At 38.9% G+C, this 20,241-nt stretch overlaps 2 protein-coding genes across 9 annotated transcripts; both read right to left on the bottom strand.

Annotated features, from left to right (window-relative positions):
- Window positions 1-163: 163 nt before the first annotated feature.
- Window positions 164-8,126, bottom strand: LOC108231824 (beta-1,3-galactosyltransferase 2). 8 transcript variants are annotated; one of them, XM_037974699.1, is made up of 4 exons: window positions 4,156-7,883; window positions 3,686-3,765; window positions 3,415-3,477; window positions 164-2,305 (listed from the first exon to the last, which is right to left on the bottom strand). In XM_037974699.1, the coding sequence occupies exons 3-4, from the start codon at window positions 3,428-3,430 to the stop codon at window positions 1,281-1,283; spliced, it is 1,041 nt and encodes a 346-aa protein (XP_037830627.1). In that variant the 5' UTR covers window positions 3,431-3,477; window positions 3,686-3,765; window positions 4,156-7,883; the 3' UTR covers window positions 164-1,280. The 8 variants fall into 8 exon arrangements, with proteins under 8 accessions (XP_037830627.1, XP_017264661.1, XP_037830625.1 ...); XM_017409172.3 differs by lacking the exons at window positions 3,686-3,765; window positions 4,156-7,883 and adding an exon at window positions 8,013-8,126; XM_037974697.1 differs by having other exon boundaries at window positions 3,686-7,888.
- A 1,545-nt stretch (window positions 8,127-9,671) lies between these two features.
- Window positions 9,672-16,370, bottom strand: LOC108238962 (beta-1,3-galactosyltransferase 1-like). The gene is made up of 2 exons (XM_017421398.3): window positions 16,178-16,370; window positions 9,672-12,427 (listed from the first exon to the last, which is right to left on the bottom strand). Exons 1-2 carry the CDS (start codon window positions 16,219-16,221, stop codon window positions 11,323-11,325), a joined length of 1,149 nt encoding a protein of 382 aa, XP_017276887.1. The 5' UTR covers window positions 16,222-16,370; the 3' UTR covers window positions 9,672-11,322.
- Window positions 16,371-20,241: the final 3,871 nt, after the last annotated feature.

The raw sequence follows: 20,241 nt of genomic DNA, 5'->3' as shown, positions 1-20,241 counted from the left end.
CCCCCCCCCCCCCCCAATAGTCTGGAGGTTATGCAACCTCAATAAGATGTGGTGAATCTCAGTTTTAACACTGAACTGAAAACTTATATCTGATTTCTGCCTGCCCCCTGCTGGTGTGTTCACAAACTACAACTGATTTGACAAAATTACGAGAGAAATTGTAATAGTTTACCCAAAAAAACAAAACTGCTTTATTTAACAAACAAAAATCCCTGCATCGATTACATTTTTAATATTATACACACACACACACACACATCTGGTCTTTGATTGCATAAATATGCATTATATACAAAAAGAACAAAATTAATAAAGCAAACCATTTAACACAAAACTACACACATTTCAATCATAAACTCTTGAATTAAGTCCCAAACCTGAAACAGCAGCAAAATAAATGGTGTTTTAAAGTAGTATAGTTGGTATGAGAAACTCTTGAAGACATTGTTTTTACCCTGAGCTGAACTTTCAGTGATAAATATGTTGGCATTATAAAAATACAGAAGTAGAGCAGTTTCCGTTTACACATACCTTACGCAGCACTAACAGACCGTTGCATCACAGCACTACTTTAATGGTCCCAAATGCAAAATGAATATTTAAAGGTGGCATTCCTAGGATGAACGCACACCCCCTGATGCCTCTCGTGGCACAGTTTGAAATAAAGATGCTACATGATCTGTTAGTGCTCAGAGTATGTAATGGGGATGACTCGCGGCTACTCCCACATAAAGCTTTAGCTCAACATCTGTAAAACTGACAACGGAGAGGCGATTACATGATTGCCCGGTGCCATGAAAGTTGGACAAAAGTGACACCAACCCTACAGTGATGAACCCTCTCCAGAACTGAAGAAACCCCACGAGTACTTCAGAGTACTTTTACAATCCCTCAAAGTCAGCATCAAATTAGCCAGGGAAAAAAAAAAAAAAATCAGCTTGAATTTTGCAAAACGTCATCTCCTGTTCCATAACTGGAGAAACATACCACCCTGATTCCTATGCTGTGCACTTTGTTCATAAGAAAAAACAGACTAGAAAACATTCTCAAGCAACAAAAGTAATAGTGGTCTGTTGAAAACGCCTATTTGACTCACGCGAAAGGACAGTATACAGCACCTTTAAAATGCAGCATTACCAAATATGAAAAGGCAGTTTTCAGAACTTTAACATTTCTCCATGTTCACAAGAAATAAAAAGTGATCTCATGTTGTCTACAAGGACCTGAGTTATTTGCAGCAGCCCGAAGAGAAAGAGAACATTTGAGAAACGTGATAAAACTCAGCACGAAACCCCCTTTTTGATAAGAAACCAGTACCAGTTTAATTGTGAAACGCTCGTTGTTGTTGTGGCGATCAATTTGGAGAGGCTACAGCTGCTTAAAAGATGCCAAGGGTTTATGAGAAACATCGTTTTCTCAGGAGGGTCGGTGGGAGAAATGCTGAGGCGCTTTAGGCACAAGCCAAGGTAGGCATCTTCAATGAAGATGGGTTTAATATGAACTGAGGCATTTAAGATTTTCGGAGGGAGATCCAGAGACATGACATAAGCCATGCCAAGAGGGTAGGGCGGATACTCTGGCTCTGCAATCACACTTGTGGGCATGTAAAATTTGTCGAATGGATTTCTTAAAACGGGGCTGTGCCACCATACCAAACCAGTCATGTACTTTTGTTTAGGTGTGTTGGGATGAAGCAACAGATTCACCAGATTCTTCACATTAAGCAACACGTCGGAGTCGATTTTCATAACAAAGGAAGCCTCGGAGCAGTACTTTGTCAGCCACTCCAGCATGACCATCGTCTTGATGGTCAGATTGTGATAGCTGTCCTGGAAGTTGCTCTGGATGAGGTCCTGATGCTGCTTGCTCTCCTGTCTGAGTTTCTCCTGCAGCTGCTCGGCATCATTTCCTCCAGGTAGGCCAAGAACGAAGATCGTCTCAACCAGCTTGTCCAGAACCATTTTCTCCATTCCCCACGTCCGTCGGATTAAATCCCGAGCTTGCAAATTACTGGGAGAAACGGGAACCATCAAGATCAGAAATGGAGTTGTGGTTTTACACGTCTGAGTGTCATCCATGATGAATTTGTAGTTCCGTGGATATGCCACATGATACGGTCCCGGGTCCTCCCAATAACGTTCAGGTGAAGAAGCCTCCCGTGAGCCATGGTCTCCATTTGATTTACTGTAGGCTGGACCCCCCTGATGTTTTGGCTGTTTCTCAGTGTAGAAATGTATGAAGAAGAACAACACTAACACTATCACCAGAGCAACGACAAATATTTCCTTCTTGCTGTCCATTAAAGCTGAATAAAAAAAGAAGAAGAAGAGAGAGAGGCATGTTATCACTGGAGCAAAACCTTCAAGTTCAATGTGTGTTAAAAGATGCACCATGGACTAAATCCTAGTATCATGCTGTATATTTACATTTTTAGAAGCCTCCATTTACTGAAAGTATCTCACTCAGTCTGGTTTTTCTCCCACTGACCAAAACTACGCATGTCAGGTTAATTGGAAACTTTAAAATTGTCCCCAGGTGTGAGCGACAAGGTGAAAGGTGTCCCGTTTGTCTCCATGTGGCCTTGCGATGGACTAGCGGCCCCCGCCTCTCACGCAGTGACTGCCGGAGATGGGCACCAGCGGCCCCGCGACCCGGAAAGGAAAAAGCGGGTAAAAGTAAAAATGGATGGATTTATTTGAGGACGGAACAATTTGCCTATTTTCTCGCCATTTTGATTTGCCAAATAGTTTAAACTCCCACAAATCTTGTCATTGGATTAACCCAAATCAAGGCGGGGGAGATGGCTATCACTTGGTCAATTTTACAGCCACTGAGCTAAAATTCAATGTGGTAATAAATGAGTCATTCCCAACACGTACTCTAATATGTCACACACAAAATGTTCTTTTCAAGGTTTCACCAAGAAGGTAAAAAAAACTATTTTTCAAGCTGAAATGATCTAAATTTAAACTCTGTCATAAAAGACAGCGGGCAATATGCATTTCTTTATTCAATACTAGGCCTTTGGAAGCAGACAGATGTAAAAGTCCACTTCCTGTTTTGTTTTTTTGTTTTTTTTGCTTTTAAGCTGATATCGGACCAGCTGCAAAAACTCAGCAGCTCACTGATGATGAGAAGCGACACACATCAGCCCTTGGTGGAAATGCAACAGGCCTGGGCTGAAGGAAACGAACGCTGAAGGGTCATTCAATTTCTTCGCAGCAGCCGAGTCAAAGCGCATATTAGGTACTTTCTGAAGGAAGCCCACAAACTAACCAAGTCTAGACAGTTCTTTGCACCTACGCAATTTGCAAACACTTTTAAATGTTCTGGTAAAAGGCAAAACCAGCTGAACTTATTTTCATTTCAAAATATTTCCTCAGGCAATTACAGGCACTCGGGATTCACACAAACCTTTGATCGTGAACATCCACAAACACGCACCAATAAAATCATGTGAAGAACTGCCCAAACCAGCTGTGGAGACAAAAAAAAAACAGATACATTATTGGAAATTAAAAAGTCAAGTCACATTTATCTTTAGCATTTTTCAGCAACATGTCGACACAAAGCGCTTCATGGAAATCACACCCACATGGGTGTGAGGGGTGAGAAGGAGAACAACAAATGTACACCAGCACATAAAAAACACATTATTTATTCTGAATAATATTCTGTGTGTTACTCTTTTTGTGTTTTGCAGCAGTCGTGTTGTGTCTTGCTTTCAAAGTCACATGAAGTGCGGGTCCAAATGCAACAAAGCTCCTAAACCACAGACATGGAGTTACAAATCGGAGCAGGAACAAAAAGGAAAACATCACACCGACTTGAACAAATAAGTCCATTTGTACTACTATTTAGGTCTTGTACAATTCACTCTTTCAACAAGCTTTAAATCCCTGTACTTTTTTTTTTCCTAACACAGCGTTTTACAACTGATACCAGAGCAACAGAAACCAGGAGAGTCACCACTGAGCAAGCAAAACCAAAAGATCCATATCCATTGATCCATATCTTGCTAAATAACAACATTAAAACGTTTCAAGCACATTTCAAATTTGTTTAACCGTGTTATCTAAACATTTCAGCTTGAGGCAAAGTAAGACCAAATTAAATGTCGTGAGAATGAAATAAAAAATAAATAAATAACAGTACCTCCATGCCGCTGACAGCGCCTAAACTTCATTATCTTATCTCAGTCTCTCCACCCTTTGCTGCCTGAATCTTGGACCAGGAGAGCAATAAAAATACACTCATAAGTGAGCTAAAGCACCGCACTTCAACGAGGAAGCTGGTGACAGAGAACACTGGTATGGTGCATGATGAAATGAGACACAAGCCCAGCCTCTTCCCTTGTTGAGATGAAAAGATGAAGGCATGTGCTAAAGAAGACGCTTTTATAGGAAGTCAATTAAGTCAAACAATAAAGAACAAATTCAACCACAGGAGGAGGTCTAAGATTTCAGCTGCCTAAAACCTATGGTGGAGCATTAAGCCTGATATCCAATCTTCACCTTCATACAGGTGACCAAAACAACTCGTGAGCCAGGCTAACAAAGACCCTAATGACCCTCAGCCCCGAGGGTCATTAGGGTCTTTGACGACAGAACAGGAATCTTTAAGGAGTGCTCTGGTTTTTAACCTTGTTGTGCGAGGCCATTTAATGATTTATAAACAAATGAAGGGATTTTGAAATAGATTTTGCTTCCAATAGAAAGAACAGGTGTGATGTGTTTAAACTTCCCAGTTCCTGTGAGAATAAGAGCAACAGCATATTAAATGAGCTGTAGTCTGTTTATAGCACAGACCTGTAAACAGTCAGATATAAACTCTAGCTTCCCGTTTAGCGACACGGTTGATGTGGCTTTTAAATTTTAAATTGCCATCTAACACAACACCAAGGTTTCGGTGCTTCATTCTCCGACACCAGAGAAAGAAAACTAAGAGGAGCTGCAACATTCTGTTCTGTCTTTAGACTCCAAAAAACAAAAATCAGTAACCCAAACTGTCCAGGGTGCTGCATTAGTACTAATGCATACTAATGCACCTGGAGACCTGGGTTGGATTTTTTAGACCCCCGCTCATTTCCTTTGACCGCTTAATGTTTTATTTTTCTGCTGCTAGCTTCAATGATTTGCTTCAAGTAAGAAGCTTTTTCGCAAATGTTCAACTTCAGCAAACGACGTGACACGTTTCACATATTTCCACTTCTCAATAAATGTAAACATTTGGAACAAGACTGCATTTTCATCACCTCGCAACTGGAAAAAAACAAAGAAAAAAACATTCTGTTTTATCCTTGTTTAGTTATAAAGAGGTTGTGTGACATTCATACATTTACGTAGTTTAAACATTGCACAAAGGAGTGGTGATGATTCAGACCATGAGACTATAAGGAAAGTGGAACAACAAACAAAAAAAACATTCCTTTAAAATGGGTTAAGGCTCTGTCATACTCCATAAGAGGTCAAGAATGTCAAGAATGTCATGTGATCAAGAGACATTCACCCTACACAAGACAGTCGCCTCAGAATTCCCAGGAAGTTCCATGTTCAATGTTAAAGGAGCGTAAATTCTTTGTGTGTGTGTGTGTATATATATATATATATATATATATATATATATATATATATACAATTTTATTCAAACAACACAGTCAATAGATGTTAGTATAAATAAAGAAAAGCAAAATAGTTAAGCGTGTAAAGCATACAAGTAACACTTTTTTCCTGTTAGTTTCTCCAACCAGCGGGTAAGAGTGATGAGGTTGGGGTATAACAGAATCATCCACAAAAGCAGCTCTAATACATTTGGTTTATTTAATAAAGTCAGGTTAATCTGAGCCGCTCCCTAAAGTGATCCGAGCCACCTGAGTCGGCCACGCTTCGACTGATTGAGCTGTTTTTCCTGCCAGTCGGCTAACTCGTGGACAGCAGCCTGCCAGAGGACACAAAGGACCCGGGTTAACCGAGTCCTGATTCGGTGCCAGGATTCAGCTCACTAACCTGGGTGATGCAGTAACCGACCAGCTCTACACAAAAACTTTAGTCTTTCCAAGCAAAGGGCGGCCATGACTGTGACTGCCTGCTTTCAGGCGAGCTCCATCAGGAAATAGACAAAAAGAATATTTACAGTACTGTGAAAATTGTAAAAACCATTCATAAATAGTTTGGACTTTGCTTCAAAGTACAAGAACACAGACTTTCTTGTACTGATGAACTTTTGGAGCCAAGCCAAATAAAGCTCACCTTAGAAAACCCTAAAATGAGTGTTGTTGTAAACAAGTCATTCTAAATCCAGTTGTGACTCGTTGCGCTGAATCTTTGCTCAACCCAAACTGACCTGTAGTTACAAGGGTTTCTCTACATTAATGAATTTTAATGAAACTATCAGAAAGTTATCACTGGATGTACATCTGCAAGTGACTGTGGAGTCAGCTCAATTCAAGATGTCTGCCATGCCTAATCGACATCAGCTAGCACATAAATCCCTGTAATTCTGTCCAGTTTACGGACACTGAGCTAAAGTTGGATGTGGTAGTGTCTGAGAGTCATTTGAGACACAAACTCTGAGAGCGACATCTCACAGTAACATAACATTATTTTCAAGGTTCGACCAAAACGGCTACAACTCTGTGATTTCTCAGCATGAATCTGTCATGGATCCTGTTTTATTTGCTTTGTGCTGTAATAATTTGTCATAGATTTAATACAAGAAGAAAAAGAAATAATTAAATAAACTCTGTCAGGCTGTTAGTAATAAAGTGTCATTCAGAAGAAAAAAAACCTGATTGCAACTGCCTCGTTAAACCCGAATCATTCATCACTCAGAGTAAAGTGGATCCAATAAAAAGGGTTCCACCAGCCGTGTCCAGCCCTGGTCCAGGATCACGCATGTTTTAAATGTTTCTCTGTTTTGACGCAAGTGAGTCAGCGAGTGATTAACAGGTCATTAACAGATGAAGAAAGGAAATTATTCTTTTCATATGTGATTTGGTCTCTGGACACACTGAACCGCGTCATTCGTGTGACGCAACTATCAGAACCATTATTTGAATCTTGACCACCTAAAACAAATATTTTGCAGAGGAAGTCCTGTGACATGGGGCGCCCACACTGGTCACGTACCTGCGCTGTCCAAGATCGGGTCATCTCAACAGGTTTTTGTTTGCAGATCTCAACTGCGATAAACCTTTGCTGAGGGAGGGGGAAGTCAACATCATGAGCAACGTGAGCAAACGTATCACAAAGTGGAAACCAAATGCTAGGAAGGAAGTGGTCAGCTTCTGCCGGCGTTTGGCTCTGTTATAGAAAACCCTAAAATGGGTCATAGATTCAACAAGAAGAAGAAAAATAGCAAAATAAAAAAAAGACTTAAACTAGAAGCTACTTAAAACCTGTTTGCAACCTGAATCATTCATCACTCAGAGTTATGTGGTTCAACAAAGAACAGAAAAGCCCCACTCCTATAAAACTGTTTTCCCCCTCCCTAATCCTGGAGGACAAATACCCTGCATGTTTTGGATGTTTCCCTGCTTGGACACAACTTGTGTTTGTATTTCACTCAGATGAAAACCAGGAAAGAAAACGGACTGATCCTTTCCAGTGTCATTTAGTCTCCGGACACACCGAATCTCTCCTTTCGTGGGATGCAACTATCAGAAGCATTACTTGAACACATCTCGGTAGGTTCGGCTGCAGTGATCTCTGCACAAACAGGGCTCCACCTGGGCAAACTTCTTAGGTTTTTAGACAGCAAATCCAGGGCAGGGAGGAGGGCAGCTTCTGCCACGTTGTTTGACTGATTTGATCAGAGTAACCCAAGTTCCGGAGGGTCTGAAGTCGTTACTTCGCATGGTTTTCCGTGACTCCCGGTTGTCTCCGGACTCGCGCACCGCTAACCCCGGAAAGGAGAAGCGGTTACAGAAAATGGATGGCGTCGCCTCACTTTAAAGCTCTTTTTCTTTAATTGTTATTATCTTTTTCTCCTTTTTTCCCTTTCGACGTCCTTACCTTGCCACAGCTAACTTTCTCGCAGACCCGTATTAGTTGTAACGCAGACGTCCTCCCAAACAGAAACTCGAACGAGGATGAACCCGTTCTCTTGTAGACACCGCCCCGTCGAAGTAGAAGAAGAAGTAAAGCCCCTCCCTCACTTCCCTACATGTTTACCATAACATCTTTACTAGTACATAGGTCATTGCTGTCTACGCTGATTTTTTATCCTAAATGTTTGATTCTAAAACTAATTACGAAGGCCAACTACTATACAACATTGCAAAGAGTTTAAAAAGAAATTTATTAGAAAAAAAAAAAAAAATTTCATTTTTTACTTGCCATACATGCCTATTAGTTGCGGCTAACGTGCATGGTAACCTTTTAAAATGATATTTAAATTGCTAATTGATGGGCCTATTTACGGTTCTAATAAAACCGCAGGTTCCATTATGTAATTAAAAGGTGAAAATATGAAGCGCCTTCACTGCAGTAACCTGTGTTCACCAGCAGATGTCCTCCTTGGCTCAGTTTCCACAGTTATTCACAGTTATTCGTTACAAAAACTTGATACAAGACCATAAATTGATTTTAAAAATAGCAAAATGGATGTAAAGACTGTTTGTGTTGTCATTATGTCCTTATAGAATGGAGTCATTAACAGTTTTGGATGTTTAAACAGCCAACAGATGGGCTCTCACACCTTTGTTACTGTTATTTTATGGGTCGGAAGCTGAAAAGCTAAAAAATGTGAAGAACCCTAATGTATCTTTGGGAAAACAGTGATATGATTTGAAAAGTGAACTAAATATCTTATTCTTTTGTTCTAAAACTTAGGTTTCAAAGGCCCTTTTTGTAGAACTACTGAGCCAAATCAATGCTCCTCTGCTGCGATCTCCAGGGACCAATGACAGCAGGCTTACAAGAAATATGTAGTATATAAAGAAATTAATTAAAAGACTAGCATTGTGCATATTGCCTGCTGCCTTTGATGCAAGAGTTTTAGACTAAAATCATCTTAGGTTGGGAAATGACCAAGTTTTAGCTGCTTTGGACAAACCATGACAATAACTATGTGCAATTTCATGTAATGTCACGAGATGTCAGAGTATCGTCTAAAGCTCTGAGCTACTGCCACACCAAATTGTAACTCAATATCTATAAAATTGACTCAGTTGTAGCCATTTTTTGTGTTTTCCAAATTAGTTGGCTGTAGAGGCCATTTTGAAATGAGTTAACTCCAGAAGTTAATCAGTTGTGGACGTGCATTCGATAACTGTTGCCTAAAAGTGTGATTAGAATCTGTCCACTGGTTTATGAGGTATTTTGCTAACAGGCAGAGTTGAGTCCTAATACGTATTGGCAAAATTTGAAACAAAGATCTTGCACAGAACGTTAGCACTCAGGACATGAGTTGGAGATTAGTCTCTTCTACAATCGCTTCAAATTTTAGGTCAGTAGCTTTAAAACTGACAGAAACACAGCCATTTTTGACTGTGGCAGCCATCTTGAATCAGATTGCCTCCAAATGTTATTCAGTTTTTGATGCAAAACCAGTGATTACTGTGAGAGGGTTTCGCTGTTTTGCTTAGTTAGGTCTGACCATGTAATGGAGTCACTGAGTTGCAAATTGTAAGTTTTGATTTCTGTGGAAATTAAAAGGCCGTTACACAACAATGTGTTCCACCAGTGATGCTTTTATAAACAAAACAGTAAAAAAAAATTATAAAGCACTTCAAATAAACACAGTTGACCAAAGTGTTGTACACCCACAGATAAAACACAAGAAGAAAAACTATAGAATCAAATAAAACACTATCAGAGCAATAAAGCACTTATAACCATAAAACAATAACAGTAAAAGCCAACACCTCAAACAGAGTTAAAAGCCAATGAGGAAAAAAAGCTTTTTTAAGAGATTATAAAAAAACAGGAAATGATTCAGCCCGTGTTCTTGGCAAAAGTTGATTATTCCACAGTTTGGCAGCAGCGACTGGAAACGCTAGGTCACCTCCCAATCTCCTCTTTGACTTGGGGACCACCAACAGGAACCTGAGAGAGTGTGAGGAAACAAAAGGCTGGAGCAGGAGAGATACTGTGGGGTCAGACCATGAAGGCATTCAAAAGCAAATGAAAGAACATTAAAATCAATCCGGAAACAAAATGAAAGCCAGTGGAGTGACACCTAAACAGGAGTGATGTGTTCTCATTTTCTGGTAAAGACTGGCAGCTGCGTTCTGAACCAGCTGGAGTCGAGCAAGCAGCGACTGACTCAGCCCCGACATAAAGTGCATTGCAATGGTGTAAACAAACTGAGATAAAAGCATGGCTCAAAATCTCATAGTGATGCGGCACCAGAAATGGTTACGCCTTGGCTAGTTGTCTTAAATGATAAAAGCTGGACTTGACCTCTGATCTGACCTGACCATGGAGCTTAAGGTCACCGTCCAGCCTCGCACCCAGGTTTGTTGCTGTGTGAGTCAGGTGTTGTGTTAAAGGACCCAGATCAGCACGGACTTTGGAAGCAATGCTGGGTCCAAATAACACTACCTCAGTCTTTTGTTCATTCAGATGTAAAAAGTTCATTGACATCCATATTTTGATTTTTCTAATGCGGTCCAGTAGTTGGTTAACATAATCATGATTATCCTGCTTTAGTGGCATATAGATATGCCTCTAAAAAAAAGATATGAATAGATCCATTTATACCATTGTCAGCCGCAACATTAGGACCTCTGAAATATGAAGGGAGTAACACTTCCAGTGTTATTACCACATCCTGGCATTCGTATAAAAAAATAAAAGGTTTTGTAGTATTAACCTGGCTTCCACACTTCTATGATCCCAGTCTAATCAAATCTAATTGCATGAAAAGCAAAACCAAGGCAGCCCAAAGAATTTACTCCCAACATCCAGGCACTTCAGAACACCTTCAGACCTTCTTTTTATTTAAATAATCTTCTTTAAAATTTACCATTTAGTTTAAAATAAATGGCTACATTCTTTATGCATGAATTTATTGTTCATGCTAACACAGTTGATGTACTCATAGACGATATTGCACTTTAAATCCAGTCACAGCTAAAGATGATCACATTCCCTTCATTTTACATTTACAAATCCCACTTGAGTCAGAAAAAAACAGTTCAAATGAACACACTGTAACTTAAGAAGTTAGATTTCTTTTTAAATTATTAAAAATGTGCCTTTAGCAATTGGTAGCCCAAATCTAACTACCAAAACTGGAAGTTACAGTTCAGTAGACGATAAAAAAGTTGCACCCGTGTCCCCCAAGGGATTTCTCAGTGCATCTGCAGAACCTGTTGTCCTAACAATGTGGTCCAGGTTTCTTATAGTCCGCCCAGTATCTTTTCAGTTGTTCCGAAGTGCTGAGGATGTAGGTGATGATTTTAGAGAATTCACAGCGATTATATTGTCTGTTATAGTCCTTGAACTGGGAGGGATTTGGGGGTGAGGTAGGTGAAAGTCCAAGTTTTTTCATGCACATTCCAATGTAAGCATCCTCAATATTAAAGGGTTTGATGGATTTGGAAGCTTCCACAAATTTCTCAGGAAGGTCATTGGAAAAAATGTATCCCATGCCCAGAGTGTAAGTCGGGTACCGAGGTTCAGGGTACAGCTCCTCAGGAACGTACCACTTGGAGTTCTTTGATTGAACAACATTCGTGTTCTTCGCAAGCATTCCTGTCAGGTAGTCCTGCTGTGGTATCCCTGGTGTCTGAAGCATGATCACCAGGTTGTCGATGTTCAGGAACATGTCAGAGTCAACCTTCATAGCAAAGGCTGCTGAAGGGCAGCGTGTGGCCAGCCAGTCCATGATCACCATGGTTTTGATGGTCAGATTGAGATACGTGTCCATGAAGTCACTCTGGATCAGATCGTGGTGCTGCTGGTTCTCTAGTTTCACCTTCTCAGCATCAGCTTCATCAGACAGACCCAACATGAACAGAGTGAGTACCACCTTCCCCTGAACCATGTTGTCCTTGCCCCACGTCTGTCGGATGGCATCCCGAGCTGCTATGTTCTTTGGTGCCACTGGAACCATCAGAACCAAGAAAGGCGTCCTGTTTCTGCAGACGTCTGGGTTGTCCATAACAAAGTCATAGTTCTTCGGATAGGCTTGATGGTACTCAATACCTCGAGGTTTCAGAGTAGGAGGTTCTGTGGTTTTGTGAGTTGCAGTTACAAAAGCTTTGTGTTTCGGATGGATGCGATAAGCAGGTACTTTGTTAACTCTAAAGGTCTGGTTGAACAGCCAGTTGTAGCGCTGGTGGAATGCAAATCTCTGCCACCCTGATAGAGAGCTCTTGGACAGGGCCAGACACATGATGAAGGCTGATACGCAAACCAAGAACAGGAACGTCTTCAGAAACAAAGGTATCTTCTGATGACTTGGACTCTCAGCGAGTTGCCTAAAAAGAAAAGAATTAGAAACTAGTGAGTATGTCACACCTTACTGAGACTCAACTAAAAGTTCCTCATTGCACAATGTGAAATTATCCTGAACTATATCGAACAATGCAGTTTGAAGGAGTTTACTTCAGTAGTTTTCCAGATATATTGATATGCAATTATGAAATGTAGGTCCACATTTTATGAAAACAAAGCGCTCGGCTGAATCAGCTGACCTTTACACATCTCTGTAGCTTAGGTTTATAAAGTATTCAAAATAAACTCAATATTGTTATGAAGTAAATATTGTTTAAGTTTGCAAATTCAGTCCAACACAAGAAAAGAGTTGCATTTTCAGCACCCCAGTCCCATGCTGCAATTGTCTGCTGAAGTTGTGGTTGCAACATTTCATTCTGTGAGTTGTGTGTCACATGTAATCACTTTAAGATGTTGGGTTTATTAACAGAGAGACGTAGTGTTGATTTACAGACAGCAAACATTCATAAAGGGTTGTGGGTGTCCTCTAATCTTCCTTTTAATTAAAAGGAAAGAAAATGAGGTTTTCCTTGAGGCAGCACACTGTCCTCTTTCTCAGTTTGCTTTCTGTTTTAGTTTGTTTTTCAGCGACATCTTCGCAACTAAACTACATGAAGTTTATTTCCGAATGCATCTTAAATACTATCTTTTTATTTGTACAACTGGGCTACTGCCTTTATCAGTTAAAGCAATAGCTGACAGTTAAAACCTTTCACATTTCTTCTGGTAAACAAATCAATTTCCATTTACATCTGAAAACTGTAAAATTAAACATGAAAATTAGAACCTGAACCAAATCAAACGGTGCAGTTTGAAAGAGTTTACTCCAGTAGTTTTCCAGATTTACTGATAGCAATTCGGAAATGCAGGTACACACTCAATATAAACAAAGCACTTTTACTCTACAAACCTGAGTTTAAATTTTTGAAATTGTAAAAATAAGAATCATAAACAAAACACAAAGACAGAACTTTGACCCGTAGTAGGGAAAAAAGTCAACAACTTTGTGCCGAAAATGCAACAAAATAGATATTAAGCAACATATATCTTATCTTTTTTTACAGAAAATGTAATGCAAACTGGACAATTTGTTTGGTTAGCCACTGTTTAAGCAGCAGAGCAGAAAGAATTTACTTCCCTTTCCTTTACAAACAGAGAAACACCTAAAACGTGTATGATACTGTCCCTCCAGGAACAGGGTTGGAAACGGCTAGTATAACCGGCTTTAATTGGTCCACTTTACTGTGAGTGGTGAGTCATTTAGGTTAATTGGTACATGTTGCAATCAGGTTTTATTTTTGTTTTTTTGAGACTTTATTACTAAAAAAAATAAAATGTAAGTAAATGTAATTAAATTAAGTCAGTCAGGTTAATTTAATTACAGTTTTTCTTCTTGTATAGAATCTATGACAAATTATTACAGCACAAACCAAATAAAACAGGATCCATGACAGATTCATGCTGAGAAATCACAGAGTTGTAGCCGTTTTGGTCGAACCTTGAAAATAATGTTATGTTACTGTGAGATGTCGCTCTCAGAGTTTGTGTCTCAAATGACTCTCAGACACTACCACATCCAACTTTAGCTCAGTGTCCGTAAACTGGACAGAATTACAGGGATTTATGTGCTAGCTGATGTCGATTAGGCATGGCAGACATCTTGAATTGAGCTGACTCCACAGTCACTTGCAGATGTACATCCAGTGATAACTTTCTGATAGTTTCATTAAAATTCATTAATGTAGAGAAACCCTTGTAACTACAGGTCAGTTTGGGTTGAGCAAAGATTCAGCGCAACGAGTCACAACTGGATTTAGAATGACTTGTTTACAACAACACTCATTTTAGGGTTTTCTAAGGTGAGCTTTATTTGGCTTGGCTCCAAAAGTTCATCAGTACAAGAAAGTCTGTGTTCTTGTACTTTGAAGCAAAGTCCAAACTATTTATGAATGGTTTTTACAATTTTCACAGTACTGTAAATATTTTTTTTTGTCTATTTCCTGATGGAGCTCGCCTGAAAGCAGGCAGTCACAGTCATGGCCGCCCTTTGCTTGGAAAGACTAAAGTTTTTGTGTAGAGCTGGTCGGTTACTGCATCACCCAGGTTAGTGAGCTGAATCCTGGCACCGAATCAGGACTCGGTTAACCCGGGTCCTTTGTGTCCTCTGGCAGGCTGCTGTCCACGAGTTAGCCGACTGGCAGGAAAAACAGCTCAATCAGTCGAAGCGTGGCCGACTCAGGTGGCTCGGATCACTTTAGGGAGCGGCTCAGATTAACCTGACTTTATTAAATAAACCAAATGTATTAGAGCTGCTTTTGTGGATGATTCTGTTATACCCCAACCTCATCACTCTTACCCGCTGGTTGGAGAAACTAACAGGAAAAAAGTGTTACTTGTATGCTTTACACACTTAACTATTTTGCTTTTCTTTATTTATACTAACATCTATTGACTGTGTTGTTTGAATAAAATTGTAGATTGGCCTAAATGTTTCCAATTTACTGAGGCTGGTCATAGAGCTCAGAGAACCTGAAAAAAAAAACACAGTATGCTTTTTTCATGTGTTTTTGCCTAAATATCATGCAGAATCTCAAGAAAATAACTCTTTAGCATGGTATGTTTGCTACCACTTTTTAAATGTAAACTTTTAGTTCATCTGTTAATGTATTTTGTCTGTACATGCCTCTGTCTTTCCATGTAATTAGGAAATAACTGTTACCTATATATCTATGCAAATTTTTTACACTTCCTTAACACTGAACATTTCCTTATTGTCTCATGGTCTGTGTGGTGGATGCTCCTACCACCACATAGTGTTAGTATTTCTTTATTAATTTATAGTTTAAGTTGGTTATTTCATATAGACATATATTTATTAGTTAATGTCTGTTTGAATGGTTTATTTACACTTGTGTTTTTTGAGGTGCTGCTGATAGGAATCAGCTGATGGAGGAACCTGGGGCAAACCATCTGCAAACTACTGAAAGACGGGAGGGGAGACGCCAAGATGATTATTATTTAATTTGTCACTTAAAATATTCACTTGTTGTTGTGCTAAGTTAAAGTTAGTTTAGCTTTATTTGTTTATAGAATGGTTTAGTTAATTTTGGTATTTATTTGTTCTTTTGTTTGGTTAGACCTCCCTCAGGTGGTAGATGTGGGTTACTCCACCCCTATTTAAGCAGCCTTTGTTCTTTGTTTGAGAGGTCAGTTTTTTGTGTTCAGTTAGAGTTTAGTTGACCTCAGTTAATTTGGATCCAAATTTGTTACTTATCTCATGATTTATTCTTGACTTAAACCTTTATGCGTGGCTGATGAATTTTTCAAAATTAAACGGGAAACCTTTTTCTACTCTGAATAATTTTTTTGTCCTTGTTTGAGTTTGGTCCCTCACAGTCTGAATCATCACAACTCCTTTACACAATGTTTTCTACATTAATGTATGAATCTCACACAACCTCTTTATAACTAAACAAGGATAAAACAGAATTTTTCTTTTTTCAATTGCGAGGTGATGAAAATAGTCTTGTTCCAAATGTTTAATTTTATTGAGAAGTGGAAATATGTTTCAGGTCATGGGATTTACGCCCATGCATGAACACAAGTTATAGACCTATAAACTAAAACAAACTAGGAAGTGCTTCATGTTGGACTTTCCTCGCAGTTTGGGAGGTTTTCATGCAGTTTAAAGATTAGTTTTGACCATAATTGCGGGGGAAGGAGTGATTCCTTACCTTTTCAGTGCATTCCCACCTGAGCCAGCCCCTTGATCCCCCATGTCTGCCTGCAGCTGTTCCTTCCTCGTTTAAAGCCCCACCAAGAAGTCCCCTTTAGCCATGAAACCCAGAAAATGGTGACTCATCCATAAAAGACCTGAACTGACGAGCGCTTAGAGAAAACTTGTGCGCATCTTAAGTTGTAAAGCGCAAATGTTTCTCACTGGTTGGACTGAGGGAGCGGGGAGGGCACTGTTTAGAGACACACCTATTGGCACACACGCATCCTACCCCCCCCCACACGCACACACACACACACACACACACACACACACACACACACACAGGGTGCAGGGTTTCTCATGGAGAACGGGAGGGCGTGAACAGTACACGGAATAAGATCTGGTTTGGACGTTTTTGAAGGTTGGCTCATATTGAAACTCTTTTCACAGAAGAAGTTTAAACGAAATCAGGCTAATTGAAGGCCTCGCTTTCCTAAAGGAATGCATATCGCCCGCCGCCTCGCCATGAGTTTTAAACTAATTTCATCTTATGATTAGAAATGATGCAGTTATAGCTGTTTTGATCAAAGCTTGAAAAATAGCAAAATGTCTCAGTTGGCTCAGAGTATGTGATATGAATGACTCTCAGCTACTACCACACCAAATGTTAACTCTGTAAAACTGGTTGAGTTGCAGACACCTTTGGGTTGGCTGAGGCAGCCTTATTAAATTGGATTGAGTCCAAAATTCAAAGAGTTGAAGATATTGACTCAGTGTTTACTTTCTGAAAGCTTCATCAAAATCTGTCCAGCAGTCCATGAGATATTTCGCTAACAGTCAGACTGTCAGGATGGGTGGAGACGGAGGCGAACCCAGAACGCAGACTCATATTAAAAAGAAACTAAATTTATTAAACAAGAAAAGTTAACAAAACAAAAGCTGACGAGGCAGCAAACAAATAAAGAACAAACTAAAAACTAACAGAAACAGGACCGGGAAAAAGCAGGACGGAAACAAACAACCAGTAACGAATGAAAACAATAGACATTGGACAATGGACCAGTGGAGTGTGGAAGGCAATGACCGGGTTTTAAAGACTGAGGATAATTAGGTAAATGGAGACAGGTGACGTGATTACAAAGTGGGGACAGGTGTAGGTGTGGCAGGGGGATAAAGAGAGAGACTGAGGAGGAGCAAATGAAAGTCAGCAGCTTCTGTGACTGTTAGTAAAGAGGCGGGAGCAGGGTGTGGGTCTGATCCGAGGCGGAGGGAAGTCGGTGAAACAACAAACAAACAAACGAAGACGGTTGGAGTGATTTGGCGGATTGCATAAACTGTACATTGACTGTAGCAACATGGCTTCTACATCAGGAGGGAATAGTGGTAATGAAATGGAATGGATGATATCAAGATCAGCAAGAATGAAAAGAGCAATTAGGAAGAGACAAGAAAGGGCAAGAAGTTGGTCGGAAGAAAGTGAAGCCAGAGAAGAAGTCAACAAAAAGACAAAAACTAACGACAGAGCGAGTTCAAGAGAAAAGAATGACTTTAATAGAGAAGTGGAATTTAAGGTAATAGTGGAATTTAAGCAAGAAGGAGGATTTATCCACCCAATAAAGCTGACTAGAGCAATAGAGGAAGAGATAGGAAAAATTAAAACGGCTAGAATCATGAGTAACAGAAGAGTACTATTCTATGCTAGCAGTGAAACTCAACAACAAAAGATAATCAAAATGAAAAACTTGATGGGGGAAAGAATTAAAGCGCATATTCCAGGGTCCTTAGCAAGGTTGAGAGGAGTAATATTAGGAGTTCCAACAGAAATATCAATGGAGGAGTTGAAAAAAGAAATCAAAGGAGGAAAGATAACAGATGCCACCAGGATTAAAAGTAAAAGAGATGGAGAACTTAAAGATACAATGGCAGTAATTCTGCAATTTGAAAATGTCATGCCAGAAAATATTCAACTAGGATATTTGAACTACAGAGTCAGAGAATACATCCCAAAACCCCTCAGATGCTTTGCTTGTCAAAGAATGGGACACATTGCAAAGGATTGTAAAGGAAAACCCAGGTGTGCAAGATGTGGAGGACAACATGAATATGGAAAATGTGAAAAAGAAGCTAAAGTCAAATGCTGTAACTGTGGAGGAGAGCATAGTGCAGCATATGGTGGATGCAAAATACAAAAGGAAGCTAGAGAAACTCAAAGAATTAAAATAACAGAAAGAGTTTCATATGCTGAAGCCTTAAAAAGAGTAAGGAAAGATGACTCAAGAGAAATTAGGTCAGGAGAAACGGGTCAAAGAAACACAATTTGGAGTTCAAATCGAGGGCAGAATGATCAAAGACAAAGCTTAGTTCCAACAACAATTATACAAAAAGCATGCTCACATAAATGTAGAGTGGATGAAAATTCAATGGTGGTGAAAAAAGAAAACTTTGTCGCATTTATGTGCCACATTATTAATGTTACAGTTCAAATGAAGAAGAAAAGTGATAAAATAAAAGAAATTGTAACAGCGGCAGGAAGATTTCTAGATATGAAAGAAATCCAAGCAGATCAGATTCACACCATTTTAAGGGCCACAGAAACAACAGAGAATGCTCAGGAATAGACTCTTATAATAGTTATTCATATTCTTCAATGGAATGCTAGAAGTTTAATTGCCAATGGACAAGAACTTAAAAAAATTATTTATGATTTAGAAATAATTCCAGATATAATATGTATACAAGAAACATGGTTGAAACCTAACCTAGAATTTAAAATTCCAGGATATAACATAGAAAGACAGGATAGAAGTAATGGTAGTGGAGGTGGATGTGCCACTTTAATTAAGGATGGAATAGCTTATAAGAGAAACATAATGAATAAAGAATTAGAATGTATTAATGTAGAAATATTTAAACTAAGAAAATATGGAAATATTATAATTATAAATTATTATAATCCTTGTAAAAGTCTTGATAGTGAAATATTTACAGAAGTTGCAGGAAATATAAATAGAAGAGAATTATGGTGTGGGGATTTTAACGTACATAATAGTCTATGGGGTAGCAAGAAAACAGATCATAATGGTATCATAGTTGAAGAAATGATGGATGAAAGGTCATTAGTTTGTCTAAATAATGGAAAAGGTACAAGAGTAAATATACACAAAAATACAGTGTCATGTCTAGATGTTACATTAATAACTGATTGTCTTGTTAGTTCATGTGAATGGGATATTCACAGGGAGACTACACTAGGGAGTGATCATTTTCCAGTGAGTACAATAATTAATGACAGTATAAATAGGCAACAAGAATTTATACTAACAAGATGGTGCTTTAAAAAAGCCAATTGGCAAAAATTTAAAATTAATTGTGAAAAAACCAGCCATATGGTTACATTAAAAGGTAACATTGAAGAATGTTCAAATCAGATAACAGAACACATTTTAAATGCTGCAAATTCTAGCATACCAAAAATCAAAGTCAAAGGTAAGAAAAAAGTAGTTCCTTGGTGGAATGATGAATGCAGTACAGCAATTAAAGAACGTAACAAAGCATTTAAAATATTACAGAAAAATGTAACAACCGAAAACCTTATTGAATATAAAAAGAAAAGAGCAATAGCTCGGAAAATTATTAAAGAAGCTAAAAAGAAAACATGGAGAGAATATTGTTCCTCAATAGGTTCAGAAATAAAATTACAGAATGTTTGGTCAATGTTTAGGAAAATGACGGGGAAAAGAAATGAAGTTAAAATACCAGCATTAGTCCGAGGGCAGGAAATATTAGTTTTAAATAAAGATAAAGCAGAAATATTAGGGGAGACATTTGCTGCAGTTCACAGTGGTGAACATCTTACAGACATTCATAGACAGCAGAAAATACAAAAATTAGGAAATTATAAAAATATTTTAGAAAAATGTCAGAAATGCATGTCAACACTAGACATGAATATAACCATGAAGGAAATGAAAATGGTACTGAAAGGGACAGGATATTCAGCTCCAGGGGAGGATCAATTATGTTATGCTATGTTTCGACAGATACCAGAAGTAACATTGAAATTAATATTACAATTATTTA

This window comes from Kryptolebias marmoratus, linkage group LG3 (genome assembly GCF_001649575.2).
Source record: "Kryptolebias marmoratus isolate JLee-2015 linkage group LG3, ASM164957v2, whole genome shotgun sequence".
NCBI lineage: Eukaryota > Metazoa > Chordata > Actinopteri > Cyprinodontiformes > Rivulidae > Kryptolebias > Kryptolebias marmoratus.
This window is presented reverse-complemented; position numbering and strand designations above follow the sequence as displayed.

Bases quoted from the DNA above. Each gene is read 5' to 3' on its own strand.
- LOC108231824 (XM_037974697.1), bottom strand. From the start codon at position 3,845: ATGGACTTATTTGTTCAAGTCGGTGTGATGTTTTCCTTTTTGTTCCTG. The intron at 3,478-3,685 runs GTAACACACAGA...TTGTCTCCACAG, and splicing joins TGCTGCAAAACACAAAAAGA to CTGGTTTGGGCAGTTCTTCA. The intron at 2,306-3,414 runs GTTTGTGTGAAT...TTTTTTATTCAG, and splicing joins GTGGATGTTCACGATCAAAG to CTTTAATGGACAGCAAGAAG.
- LOC108238962 (XM_017421398.3), bottom strand. From the start codon at position 16,221: ATGGGGGATCAAGGGGCTGGCTCAGGTGGGAATGCACTGAAAAG. The intron at 12,428-16,177 runs GTAAGGAATCAC...TTTTCTTTTTAG, and splicing joins GGTGGGAATGCACTGAAAAG to GCAACTCGCTGAGAGTCCAA.